The 14,514-nt window shown below is 43.7% G+C and overlaps 1 protein-coding gene across 1 annotated transcript; it reads right to left on the reverse strand.

Annotated features, from left to right (window-relative positions):
- Nucleotides 1-273: 273 nt before the first annotated feature.
- Nucleotides 274-12,539, reverse strand: ccdc78 (coiled-coil domain containing 78). The gene is made up of 14 exons (XM_072679242.1): nt 12,468-12,539; nt 11,536-11,646; nt 10,487-10,573; nt 9,705-10,037; nt 8,933-8,986; nt 8,079-8,161; nt 6,727-6,805; nt 5,338-5,463; nt 4,654-4,841; nt 4,304-4,478; nt 4,190-4,218; nt 1,821-1,884; nt 1,609-1,709; nt 274-647 (listed from the first exon to the last, which is right to left on the reverse strand). Exons 1-14 carry the CDS (start codon nt 12,537-12,539, stop codon nt 521-523), a joined length of 1,629 nt encoding a protein of 542 aa, XP_072535343.1. The 3' UTR covers nt 274-520.
- Nucleotides 12,540-14,514: the final 1,975 nt, after the last annotated feature.

Genomic DNA, 14,514 nt, shown 5'->3' on the forward strand with positions numbered 1-14,514 from the left:
AAAGAACATCAACGTCTCCAACAGTCCTAAAATCTCATCATTGGGCCTACAGCCTGCTCTCACAAACTTTCTTCACGAGAAGGGGTGTCCACAAACATTTGGACAGGTGTGTGTGTGTGTGTGTGTTAGATTGGTGGTCTGTGTAATTTACTGTTGTTGTGAAACATGAGCTTTACAACATTCCACACATCGTTTCTCAAGGCTACTCAATATCTATTACTCTCTCTCTTTCTCACACTCACACACACACACACACACACACACACACACACTCACACACACACACACTGCACACAGACAGACATTACACGGTCAGACAGAGTGTTTTGCTGAACTCAGTGATGTCATCTCAGTGTTTCAGTGAATGGGAAAGGGATCATGCGTGTGATTGGATGGGACTAAAATGAAGGCCTGTGATTGGCTATAAACTGATTGGAACTCCAGATTAACTTGATTGAGCAGCTCTGTTTTAATTGGCTAATCCAGAATAGATGAGATATGCAGTCGGTTGTTTGTTAGTTTATATCTCTTTGCTGGTGTTTCTGAGTGATTGGCGTAGTGGGCGGGTCTTAGGGAGCTCTGCACTCTGAGAACGCCCCGCCTCCAGTCCCAACATCCTCCGCAATCGAGTGACCTCTAGCTTATACCTGCACACACACACACACACACACACACACACACACTCAGTTTTAAACATCAAGTCTCAAAAGACATGTAATCCACACAATTTGTCCAAAACTTTGTGGACACCTCTTCTAATAAATGCATTCAGATACTTTAAGCTGCACCCATTGCTGACACACATGTGCAAATGTAAATACACACTACCTGTAGAGAAGAACTGCCAATAGAACAGGACTCTCTGGAGCAGATCAACATCATGACCCTATTGGCTCCATGCTGCCTAATAATGCCAGGAGTGGGCTAGAGGGGTATGAAGCCCCCCAGCATTGAGGAGCTGTGGAGCAGTGGAGGAGCTGTGTTCTCTGGAATGATGGTGGAGGAGCTCCATCCAGTACTTTTGGGATGAGTTGGGGAGTTGGGGATGATGAGGTGGGGTGGTGATCATCATCCAACATCCTGACCTTACTAACGCTCTTCTCACTAAGTGCAATCAAATCCTCACAGCAATGTTCCTCCAAACTCTAGTGGAAGCCTAATGTCTTCTCTGGACAGTAGAGACTCCAACAAAAGCAGGATCAGCTCTTTTTAATATCCTTGATTTCAGAAGATACTATGAATAAGCAGGTGTCCCAATACTTTTGTCCATTTTGTCCACAGACTGCAGCCCATCTCATGCTGCATCCAGTCCACCCCATTAATCACTGGAAAGGGACACATACTGGGATGGTGGATCAGTCAGCCCACCAGAGACTCCGGTATGGCAGTGTGTGTGTGTGTGTGTGTGTGTGTGTGTGTGTGTGTGTGTGTGTGTGTGAGACGCTGGTATGACCGGTATCAGAGGTCTCTAACACAACGTGCACACTTCCTGGCCACTTTATCAGAAACCCCTGTCTGGTAGCTCCACCTTGCTGGTGTTTAGTAATGCCTGACACTTCTTTGTGTGAGTGTGTGTGTGTGTGTGTGTGTGTGTGTGTGTGTGTTTACCTGCCCAGGTGATTGTCCACATACTCCTGTAGTTCACACACCTGCTGCTCCGCCAGCACTGCCCTGCTGACCAGCTGCAGCCGCTCCCTCTCCTGTGCCTCCTATGGGAGACACACACACACACACACACACACGTAGGTCATCTATTGTCTATAAGTTATCTTTATATAAATATAAGTTGTGGTGTAGGACATGTGTGTTGCCATGGTTACCTGTGCCGCGTTGGCCATGTCCCTGAGCTGGTTCCTGATGTCCGCCCAGGCCTCCTCACTCAGTCTGCGGGTTTAAAGAACATTAAAAAGAGCTAAATGATATAAAATGATATTATTGATATCATTTCTAGACCTGAAGTGTGTGAATGAATCTGCAGACGTCTGGTTTAATACTCCGCTAGATTTAAGATTAAATAATTCATTTAAATAGAAATAAAAACATAAAGGAGGGGTTTATTAGGGTCTATTGTGCGCTATTAGCTGTAAACACTGTTACCACCCAGGTTTATAGAGTCCTGTGTATGACAGTAATTAAACTGCTCTATTGATGGAGATATTGGTGTTTGTTATTTGTAGTTATGTGTAATTATTATTTATTTGATGGACATATTATTATTTAATGACAAAATATCACTTGGTTCTGAATGTGCAGTAAGCAGGAGGTGGGTGTTTGAGGAGGATGGGTTAAGCCCAGGGGAAACACTCTGTATTTGGAGCTGCAGATATTACCGGTTTTCACTTCCTACAGATTGAGGCTTGTTAGCACTGATGCTAACTAACTGCTGGCTAAAGCCTTCCATTATTGTTAGTTACATGAAATGAGGAAATCTGATCTTTAGACTGAAATGAGGAAATCTGATCTTCTGATCGGGATTAGGAAAACTGATCTTTAGATCGGGATTAGGAAAACTGATCTTTAGATCGGGATTAGGAAAATTTATCTTTAGATCGGGATTAGGAAATCTGATCTATAGATCGGGATTAGGAAAACTGATCTTTAGACTGAAATGAGGAAAACTGATCTATAGATCGGGATTAGGAAAACTGATCTTTAGATCGGGGTTAGGAAAACTGATCTTTAGATCGGGATTAGGAAAACTGATCTTTAGATTAAAATGAGGTAATCTGATCTTTAGATCAGGATTAGGAAAACTGATCTTTTGATTGGGATTAGGAAAACTGATCTATAGATCGGTATTAGGAAAACTGACCTATAGATCGTGATTAGGAAAACTGATCTATAGATCATGATTAGGAAAACTGATCTTTAGATTAAAATGAGGTAATCTGATCTTTAGATCAGGATTAGGAAAACTGATCTTTTGATTGGGATTAGGAAAACTGATTTTTAGATTAAAATGAGGTAATCTGATCTTTAGATCAGGATTAGGAAAACTGATCTTTTGATTGGGATTAGGAAAACTGATCTATAGATTGGTATTAGGAAAACTGACCTATAGATCGTGATTAGGAAAACTGATCTATAGATCAGGATTAGGAAAACTGATCTTTAGATCAGGATTAGGAAAACTGATCTATAGATCGGTATTAGGAAAACTGATCTTTAGATCGGGATTAGGAAAACTGATCTATAGATTAAAATGAGGAAATCTGATCTTTAGGAAAACTGATCTTTAGATCGGGATTAGGAAAACTGATCTATAGATTGTGATAAGGAAAACTGATCTTTAGATCGGGATTAGGAAAACTGATCTTTAGATCGGGATTAGGAAAACTGATCTATAGATTAAAATGAGGAAATCTGATCTTTAGGAAAACTGATCTTTAGATCGGGATTAGGAAAACTGATCTATAGATTGTGATTAGGAAAACTGATCTTTAGATCAGGATTAGGAAAACTGATCTTTAGATCGGGATTAGGAAAACTGATCTTTAGATCGGGATTAGGAAAACTGATCTTTAGATTGGGATTAGGAAAACTGATCTTTAGACCGGGATTAGAAAACTGATCTTTAGACCGGGATTAGAAAACTGATCTTTAGACCGGGATTAGAAAACTGATCTATAGATCGGGATTAGGAAATCTGATCTTCTGATGAGACTAGAAAAAAACTGATCTTCTGATCAGGATTAGGAAAACTGATCTTTAGATTAGGATTACTGCTGAATGATCATACAATATAAATGAACTAGTTACATAATTACATAATTAATTAATTATAAAATATAAAAGAAATGATTATTAAAAATATTCTAATTTAATAACAATAATAATTAAAAAAGTACTTATTTAATACATAAGCAGTAAACTGTACAGGAAACACGCAGTATAAAAACTAATAAGTTAGTCGTCTACTGAGACTCGTCCTTTTCTAAACTCAAAAGTGGGTCAATTTATTTAAAAAATGTTGAAACAGTGCGCTTTGAAGTATATATATATATATATATATTTTAGTATGTTACTACATGAAGTACACCTGAGCGGTACTAAAGGTCAGTTAATTAACTGAATTTGCTATTATTAAAGTAATTATGTGTAATTATAATTATATATCATTATTATATATATAATGATGATTGTTTTACCGTTAGAGTGTAAACACCTGCTGAGACGGCCTCACACTCACCTCTGAGAGGGCTGTGACAGCACTGCCACCTAAACAACATGAGATCAACAATCAATAAACCTTTACACACACACACACACACACACACACACACACACACACACACACACACACCTGTTCCTGTGCAGCCGTGAGCTGCTTCTCCAGTCTCTGTTTGTCCTCTCTCAGCCTCTGTAGCTCTTTCTCTGTCTCTCCTCTGACCTCTGACTCTCCAGGGCTAAAGGTGGCCTCAGGTGGTCCTGCCTCCAGACCACCATCAGCATGGGCCAGGATCTGCTCCCGCTGCATTCTGGGAAACAGGTGCGGTGCTTATTTAAAGGTGGTGTAGAATGCATTTATTGCATAAACAGAAAGTGTGTGTGACTTTACTCAGATGTGGTTTTACAACCCTGTTTACCACCCTGTTATGAGGTGTAGTCGAAGATTGTGTGTGTGTGTGTGTGTGTGTGTGTAGGAGTGTGTACCTGTAGGCGATGAGCAGTAGCTGGTGTGTGTTGTGGAGTCTGCTCAGGCGCGAGCGGTAGTTTCTCACAGTGCTGGTGAGCTGCTCCTCTCTGGAGCGATAGGACCCCCTCACCTCCCTCAGCATGGAGTCCACAAACTCCTTCAGACGCGCACTGACATCACCCTCACACACACCACGCGCATACTCCTGCCCACACACACACACACACACACACAGCTGTTCTGCTCATGCCTTTGATTCATCACACTGAGTACACCCCCCCCCCCCTACTCTCCTAAGAAGGCCTTACTGTAGACGTTGGAACATTGCTGTGAGGAAGATTTGATGGATTTGATGGATTTGCTGTGAGGAGGATTCTCGAGAGCTCAGTGCGGTCAGGTAGAGTTGTTGGGTCATTAGAAATCTATCATTCAACTCCATCACCTACACAGCTCAATGCTGGGGGGCTTTATACCCCTCCAGCCCATGCCTGGCATGATGATAACCTGGGGGTCATGTGCTTATGGCTGCTGCAGAGCATCAGTACTCATCTGTGGAGATTGCTCTGAACACCTGTGTCAGCAATAGGTTCTCCATAAAGCAGCTGAATTTACTAACCAGAGAAGGTGTCCACAAACTTTTGGACATATGATGTAATAAAATAACTCATGTTAATGATATATATATATGTGTGTATAAATACCGTGATGTCATGTATGTAGTGTGTGAGTCGTGCTCTGTACTCCTGGTTGAGCTCCTTCAGGTGATTCTGCAGTTTAGAGTTCTCAGCCTCCACCTCCTTCAGCTGGAACTGAGAGGTGATGAGAGCCTAAACACACGCACACACACACACACACACACACACACACACAAACATCTGCATGCTTCTACAGTATATATGTATGTGTGTGTGTGTGTGTTATAATTCATAGACTTTCTCAACATCTTTTACTACAAGCTTGTGGATCAGCTTGTCTTCACAAGTGTAAATAATACAGTGGCGCCCCCTGGTGGAATACTGGAGTTACAGAGAGCTTGAGAAAAGCAGAGCAGAGAAAGAGAAGTTCGTCTGATGGGATCATAAAGTCTAAACATTTAAAGTAATAGTTTTGGGGTCTGAAGTCTGGCTTTTTTTTTTACCTGTATTTGCATTTATGTAAATTTGGAAAGGCCTGAAGTTTCTATATCATTCAGTGTGATACACATTTCCATCACTAATTAGCTACATTAGCAACATAAGCCTACTTGGTGCTGACTTTTTACTGTCCTGCACCGAAGTGGTGGAACGAACTTCCCCTGGGTGTCCGAACAGCAGAGTCCAACGCTCACTGTCCTCAAACCCAGACTGGGAGTACGTTTACATCTACAGCATTTGGCTGACGCTCTTATCCAGAGCGACTTACAAGGTTACTCGTATTACAGAGGAGGGCCAATGCAGTGTTAGGAGTCTTCCCCAAGGACTCTCTTATTGGTGCAGCACAGCATAGCCACCCAGCCCGGGAATCGAACCCTGGTCTCCTGCATGGTGTGGTAGCTCACTGGCAGGTAGTGGTATGTGGAGTAGTGTGGTCTCCATACCGACTTCTGTATTCCTGGATCTACAGATCTTTTGGATTCTAGCCGACACAAGCCAGCTGACTCTGGAGAAGAGCGTCTGCTAAACGCTGTGAATGTAAATGTAACTACCCTCGAATATCTCCTGTCTGCTAGCCGCTTGGCTTCCGGTAAACAGCTAACGGGTACTGCTGGAGCCCCTATAGGACTAGCCATCCGCACGTATGGAACAATAGAGTCTCCTATGAGCAGAGTGCTGTGAACAGGGATCGTGATCGCTCTAGTTCTCCCTAAGGCATCCGGGGTACCAGTGCTATCAGTGACACTTGCTCTCTATCCTTTAGTAAACCCATGATGCACACCTCTGCTCCACTTTAACCACCAAAGAGCTAACCATCCCCCATTTAGTATGAACACTAGATCTAGACTAAACATGCCACACTTCGTACACTCAAAAAGCTACATCAGCTACATTATCCTCCAGCTGCAAACTGAAAAGGCAGCACATCAGGGTTAATTAGAAAAGCTGTGTACTCACGGCGGACTGCTGCGCTAGCTCCTGCTGTGTGTTGCGGATTGCTCGCTTATTCTCCTGCTGATCCTTTCCCATAGCAGCACTGAGAGAATCCCAATCAGACTCACAATCAGAGTAATGATCGCAGTCAGACATTATACACTGCAGACATCCATACCTGAATTCTACCATACACACACACACAGATGGGCTACCATACAGGCCCCACATGGGCATGTTAGCTGGGCAGTTTAGTGAGGGAGTTTCTACAGAAGCTCCGGGAGGCAGTTCAGAGCTGTCTGTTTTAGAGGACGTACAGGTGTAACTTCACCTGAAGTTAGAAACAGAGGCTGTAGACACTCACACACTGGTCTATAAAACACACAAAAATATGCAGCACTATCAGTGTGAGCAAAGGTGTGAAAAGTATTGACATTCATTCATTCCTCAGGTAGAAGTGAGTGGAGATACTGGGTTTTAAAAGACTTCTATAGAAGCTGAAGTATCAACTGAAGCTTTTTACTCCAGTAAAAGTGTGAAAGTACTGGTTTCAGAACCACTTCAAGTAGAAAAGTAAAAGTAATGGAAGGAAAACAAAGACCGAAAGCTTAGGCCATGCCACAGGGGTCTATAGTGCACTACCCCCCCCCCTCCCCAAAACCCATTTCTCTAAAAGTCATAATGAGGAGGATGATCTATTAAAATGTTGATGTTAAAAATGTTGGGCTGCACTAGGCTCCTGTTTCAGCTGCAGATCTGCCCATTGAAAATGAAGCATTTCAGTAATATCAGCTCTATTAAAGGAGCGTCTCTGTGCTCTACTGAGCATCAACATGAGCTTCATGGAGGAAAATATGAGGAGTCGTTGTCTAGAAGTTCTGTAAAGCTGCAGAAAGTCAGACTTCAGAGACGTGTGATCAATAAGCTTTACTGGAATGTAAATGTGGGGCTCAGTCGGGATGTTTCACTGCAGCTCTCTTGAGTCTCTGCCACGGACACAGTCTTCATACTAGACTACAGACGTCTGCTGTGAGCTCGCTGGAGAGTGACGGGACGTGTGCAGGTGTGATGGATCTCTTATAAACCAATAGGGAGTCAGAATGGAGTCTGTTTATACTTCTCATCCAATCAGGATCAGACTCACACTTTCAGGATGGAGAGATTGATCTGGAGAGGGTTTTTATTGATGACGAGCCGGAATGAAAACAAAGGGAAATGAAATAGGAGGAACGAGGCTGATTTTAAAATGTAAGGAGTAGAAAGTTCAGATCATTGGGGGAAAATGTGAGAAGTAGAAGTAAAAAGTCTGAAAAATAAAGAATTACTGCAGTAAAGTTTAGATAAGCAACATTTGTGAACTGCAGTGTGAGTCTTACATTTTCTCCTCCAGTCGTCGCTGCTGTTCTTCATAACTCCTCCTCATCTTCTCTAGCTCCTCCCTCAGCTCATTCTGAACCCTCTATAAGACAAGAACACACACATACCCACACTGTGTTACACAGGGATTTTCTTCACCAGGGTAAGACCTCTTCTGTCATCCCACCCCCACCACTGTTGTGTTCTGGGGTCTTCTGATGTTGCTGATCTTTCTACATGTATTGTTACTGGGACCCAATTGGGCTTCCCAAATGGGCCTCATCTTTACAGCCCACCTTAATCTCACATGAAGTATTATGTAATTAAAGCAGCTTTATGTGAGAATTGGTAGTTTTGCTCCTGTACTCCTTGTGGTCAGCTGTACACATGCATTTCTGGACAGTCTGAGAGCTCCAGAGGCTTGATCTGAAGGTGGAGCAGCATGTGGGCTGAGGTGGTAGAGTAATGCTACAGGATTTTACACTAATATGACTCTATGGGTTCTGCAGTGTTACACAGCAGTTCTGGAGAGAGGTTCTCCTCCTGCAGCTCCACCACCAAACCTCCATATAGTGCAGTAGCAGCAGCAGCGCTCTGGAGTGGGAATGATGGAGTTCTCCGTTCTCCCCCCTGTTCCTCCAGTCAGTGGAGCATCAGCATGATCCTGAAGCTGCTGGTTTAAGGTGGAGCTGATACAGAGGGATGCTTTAACTCCAGTATTCTGTGAAAGACTCATCCACATTTTATGGACCTTACTGTACCTCACCACAGGGACCAGGGTGAGATGTAAATCTTTAGATATTATGAATGTATCAGTACACTTCTAGAACAGATGCATCCTAATAAGCTACCAGTGCTACAAAACTTTTCTCACAGTCTGAGCGTTCATGTGTTTGTCCACAGCAGCACTTCGGCTCTGATCCTCCGGCTGAAACACAGAAACAGAGAACACACAGGTTACACACAGGACAGAGCACACGGTAGTGTTCCTAATAAAGTGGCCAGTGAGTGGAAGCACACGGTAGTGTTCCTAATAAAGTGGCCAATGAGTGGAAGCACAAGGTAGGTGTTTCTAATAAAGTGTCCAGTGAGTGGAAGCACAAGGTAGGTGTTTCTAATAAAGTGTCCAGTGAGTGGAAGCACAAGGTAGGGGTTTCTAATAAAGTGGCCAGTGAGTGGAAGCACAAGGTAGGGGTTTCTAATAAAGTGGCCAGTGAGTGGAAGCACAAGGTAGGGGTTTCTAATAAAGTGGCCAGTGAGTGGAAGCACAAGGTAGGTGTTTCTAATAAAGTGGCCAGTGAGTGGAAGCACAAGGTAGGTGTTTCTAATAAAGTGGCCAGAGAGTGGAAGCACAAGGTGGGTGTTTCTAATAAAGTGGCCAGTGAGTGGAAGAAGCACAAGGTAGGTGTTTCTAATAAAGTGGCCAGTGAGTGGAAGCACAAGGTAGGGGTTTCTAATAAAGTGGCCAGTGAGTGGAAGCATAAGGTAGGGGTTTCTAATAAAGTGGACAGTGAGTGGAAGCATAAGGTGGGTGTTTCTAATAAAGTGGCCAGTGAGTGGAAGTACAAGGTGGGTGTTTCTAATAAAGTGGCCAGTGAGTGAAGGCACTGTGTGTGTGTGAGAGAGAGAGAGTCCTACACACTCACCCTGACTCTGCTGTGGGACACCCTGCTGAGTAGGGCCCGGACCCTCTCCACCTCCAGCGTGTGTTTGTGAGCGCGCTGTCTCTCGCGCAGCAGTGTGTCGTGTGTGTGCGCGAGTGTCAGCAGCTCTTCGCTCAGCTCCTCTGAGTGGGAGATCTCCTGCTCCAGAGCCTCGCTCACACTCAGGAAGTTTCTCTTCAGGGACTGGTACTCCTCCTCCAGCTCCCGGCTCTGACCCGTAGTGACCCCTAACTCCGCCCTCAGGGACTCGGCCTCCAGCTTCAACCGCTCGCACTCCGCCTCCGCAGACGAGATCACCCCATCCTGGGACAGCACCTGAGCGCAGGGACGGGTCACTGGGTTTGGAAACATGACCCAAACATAAGCCAAAACATTAGGACCAGCTCCCTCAGCAGACCTCTGAGGGTGATATCTGTGGTGTCTTCACCAAGACAGTCAAGGCTGTGAAGTGGAGCAGTCACAGATCAGACTTGTTGTTCTAGCGCCTCCAACAGGTAAACAGGGCACACGCACATGGTCGTCCAGGTGATAAGGAGACGACCACCTTCTTCCATTCCTCCAAGGTCCAGTTCTGGGGTCCAGGTGACAGGTGAACAGGAGTCGGCATGGGCACTCTGACCAGTCTGCAGTGACGGGTCTTAATGTTTTGGCTTATCACTGTACAACAGGCTGTTTAGTATTTAGAATATGTGTATATATGTGTGTGTGTGTATATGTGAGTGTGTGTGTGTATATGTGAGTGTGTGTGTGTGTGTGTGTGTTACCTTATTCTTTAGCTCGAATATCTCTTCTTCATGGTTCTCTCTCAGTTTGTTGGCTTCAATCTGGGCCTCCACAAGATCTTTGGAGATCTACCCTCCACCCCCCACCCCCACCCCCACCACACACACACACACACACACACACACACATACACACACAAACATACAAACACACACATACACACACATTATTTGAAATTGAAACACCAGCTTCATTTAAATGTTGGCAGTAACAACTTATACACTATATGTCCTGTCCAAAAGTTTGTGGACACCCCTTCTAATGAATGCATTCAGCTACATTAAGCTGCACATATTGCTGACACAGATGTGCAAATGCACACACACAGCTTGTCTAGTCCCTGTAGAGAAGTACAGATCACCTCTACCTGACTCTCACACGGCCTGTGAGGTGGGAATGCTGGGTCTTCAGTGCTCTGAGAAACGGGTTTCTGAATGGACGACACTGATCGAGGTGAACCAGTTTAAACTGGATCTTTACCACCAGCCCCTTAAAACCAGTAAAGAACTGGAAAGCAGCACAGTTAAACAGGAGTGGAGGGGTGGTTGATTTCAGAGGGGGTTAGTGTTTATTTTACTGGTTTAAAAATGACTTTGCTGTTCTTCCATAAATAACTACTTATCCTCAGTGTGAGGGTTCAGTGTTACGTTCATCTGTAACTCAAACAGCATTTCAAAATGTTTCAAATCAAGAAATTAGAGGCTCTTTACATAAATACTGTTTTACTTTAAGTACATTTAGGTGTAGTTTTATTTTTTATACTTACATTAAAGTAAAACCATTACACTCAGCTTTTACTTTGACCTACTTAGTGTTTTCTAACTGGAATATTTGAATGTTTACTTAAGTATTTGTGTATTGTGCATAATAATATTAATAACACAACATTATATTTCAGTGGTTTTGAACCCAGACAGAAGTGCAGATGTGGCGCTGTCCACACAGACCGGACTTGAGATGTAGACTGAACTGATCACAGGTCAGTAATGCTGTGCTGTAAACTGAATGTACTGTATGTTAATAAGCCCACCTTCAGCTTGTCCTCCTCACTCTGCACGAGTTTACTGGACAGGTCCCGGGTGGAGGAGGCCTGCTGAGCCACTTTACTCTGGAAGGAGCCCAGTTTGCTGCGGAGCTGCACCTGCACACCACACCAGTTAGTTAGGAGTCATTCCATTATTTCTCTAAAATAATAAACAAAAAAGGAAATAAAATTAACGTAAAAATGATCATTCTGAAGGCTTCTACAGCTGTGAAGGAAGCGACTGTATATCTGTTTAAATGCATGACTGACCTTAATTAACATCCCACACTAGAGGAGTTTTGTGCATTCCTGACTACACTATATGTCCAAAAGCTTTCTAATAAATACATTCAGCTACTTTAAGCTGCACCCATTGCTGACACAGATGTGCAAATGCACACACACAGCTTGTCTAGTCCCTGTAAAGAAGAAGTACTGCCAATAGAATAGGACTCTCTGGAGCAGATCAACATCATGACCCTATTGGCTCCATGCTGCCTAATAATGCCAGGCGTGGGCTAGAGGGGTATAAAGCCCCCCAGCATTGAGGAGCTGTGGAGCAGTGGAGGAACTGTGTTCTCTGGAGTGATGGTGGAGGAGGAGCTCCATCCAGTACTTTTGGATGAGTTGGGATGCAGAGGTGAGGTGGGGTGGTGATCATCATCCAACATCCTGATCTCACTAATGCTCTTGCTGCTGAATACAATCAAATCCTCACAGCAATACTCCCCCAAAATCTAGTAGAAAGCCTTTCTTCTCTGGGCAGTAGAGACAGTTACTCCAACAAAAGCAGGATCAACTCTTTTTAATAGCCTTGATTTCAGAAGAAACAGTGAATGAACAGGTGTCCCAATACTTTTGTCCATATAGTTTACTTTAAATGCAATGGCTGTGTTCAGAGCAGACACAGTAAAGACAGATGAGATAGATGGTCTTACGTTCTCGTCGGTCAGAAAGCGGATGTGTTCTTTAAGCTCATTAGCTGAGCTCACTTTTCTCTCGGCCTCCATCTCCTGCTGCCCAGATCTGTGGACACCGCGTTCTCCATAAACACAGCCTGACACTATGACTACACACCACACCCTGCTGACCAGCTTCACCTAGTAACCACAAACAGTCTACAGTGTCTGTCTGTAACGAGAGCCCTCAAAACCCTTAAAAAAAAGGGCAGGTGTCCAATACTACTAAAACATGAGGAACAGGGAAAGCCCCTGCAGGTCACCACTATTACTCTGGACTCAGCTGTGGGCACTTTGGGGCCAAAATCTCTGCTTTTACTGTGAAACAGGTCCTGAGGTATAAACTGACCTCTACTCTGTGTCCGGTAGCATTTCCTGTGACCCTGCCTGGTAAAGGACTCAAGCCGTGCCCTCAGAGCCTTAAGCTGTAGACCCCATATTCACTAGTGTTTAGGTGTGAAGGGTCCAGGACCTCATCAGCATGGCTTGTGACTAACGCTGTGGTAGCGAAGATGGGCGGGGCCGGCGCGGTAATGATGCTGGGTGAGGCCGGTGGTTGCAGTGTAGTAGCAATGTTAACTCTGCAGTAGAGATGCTCTAGACAAATCTAGAAAGGCTGAATGATATACGCTAAATGGTCAAAAGTTTGTGGACACCCCTTTTAATGAATGCATTCAGCTACTTTAGACGTGCAAATGCACACACAGCTTGTCTAGTCCCTGTAGAGAAGTACTGCCACTGGAATAGGATAAACATAAACCTATTGATTCCCCATTATCACTCTTTAAGATGAATGCAATCAAATCCTCACAGCAATGCTCCTCCAAAATCTAGTAGAAAGTCTTCTTCTCTGGACAGTAGAGACAGTTACTCCAACAGAAGCAGGATCAGCTCTTTTTAATAGCCTTGATTTCAGAAGAAACAATGAACAAGCAGGTGTCCCAATAATAGTGAATAATAGAAATAGTGGCCTTTTAGAAGGATTTATACAACAACTGAGAAATCCAGCTCAGGACCAGTTTCTACTGGTAGCTGGTATAGATGGTCCAAACTGGTCTTTAATGGTCAAGGTGGTTAAAAAGATCCAGGTCACCCAGGTGAAAACACACCCAACACTGCTGGTTAAACACCTACCTTGTGCTTCCACTCACTGGCCACTTTATTAGAAACACCTACCTTGTGCTTCCACTCACTGGCCACTTTATTAGAAACACCTACCTTGTGCTTCCACTCACTGGCCACTTTATCAGAAACACCTACCTTGTGCTTCCGCTCACTGGCCACTTTATTAGAAACACCTACCTTGTATTTCCGCTCACCGGTCATACAGGCTGACTGGTTTGGTCAAGCAGTGCCTGAAAATGTGAACTGGTGTTTTGTGGGTTTATCTGGTCATAGTTGAATAGTGAGAGTTCAGTAGATGGAAATTGAGAAACTGTGAGGAACTGTGAAAAATTATGAGAAACTGTGAGAAATTATGAGAAACTGTGAGGAACTGTGAGAAATTATGAGAAACTGTGAGGAACTGTGAGAAATTATGAGAAACTGTGAGGAACTTTGAGGAACTGTGAGAAATTGTGAGGAACTGTGAGAAATTGTGAGAAACTGTGAGAAATTATGAGAAACTGTGAGAAACTGTGAGAAATTGTGAGGAACTGTGAGAAATTGTGAGAAACTGTGAGAAATTGTGAGAAACTGTGAGAAACTGTGAGGAACTTTGAGGAACTGTGAGAAACTGTGAGAAATTGTGAGGAACTGTGAGAAATTGTGAGAAACTGTGAGAAACTTTGAGGAACTGTGAGAAACTGTGAGAAATTGTGAGGAACTGTGAGAAATTGTGAGAAACTGTGAGAAATTGTGAGAAACTGTGAGAAACTGTGAGGAACTTTGAGGAACTGTGAGAAATTGTGAGAAACTGTGAGAAACTTTGAGGAACTGTGAGAAACTGTGAGAAACTGTGAGGAACTGTGAGGAACTGTGAGAAGCTGTGAGAAATTATGAGAAACCTTGAGGAACTGTGAGAAAC

This window comes from Salminus brasiliensis, chromosome 5 (genome assembly GCF_030463535.1).
Source record: "Salminus brasiliensis chromosome 5, fSalBra1.hap2, whole genome shotgun sequence".
Taxonomy (NCBI): domain Eukaryota; kingdom Metazoa; phylum Chordata; class Actinopteri; order Characiformes; family Bryconidae; genus Salminus; species Salminus brasiliensis.

Bases quoted from the DNA above. Each gene is read 5' to 3' on its own strand.
- ccdc78 (XM_072679242.1), bottom strand. From the start codon at position 12,539: ATGGAGGCCGAGAGAAAAGTGAGCTCAGCTAATGAGCTTAAAGAACAC. The intron at 11,647-12,467 runs GTAAGACCATCT...TGTGGTGTGCAG, and splicing joins GCTTTCTGACCGACGAGAAC to GTGCAGCTCCGCAGCAAACT. The intron at 4,219-4,303 runs GTGTGTGTGTGT...CATGTTGTTTAG, and splicing joins TCACGGCTGCACAGGAACAG to GTGGCAGTGCTGTCACAGCC.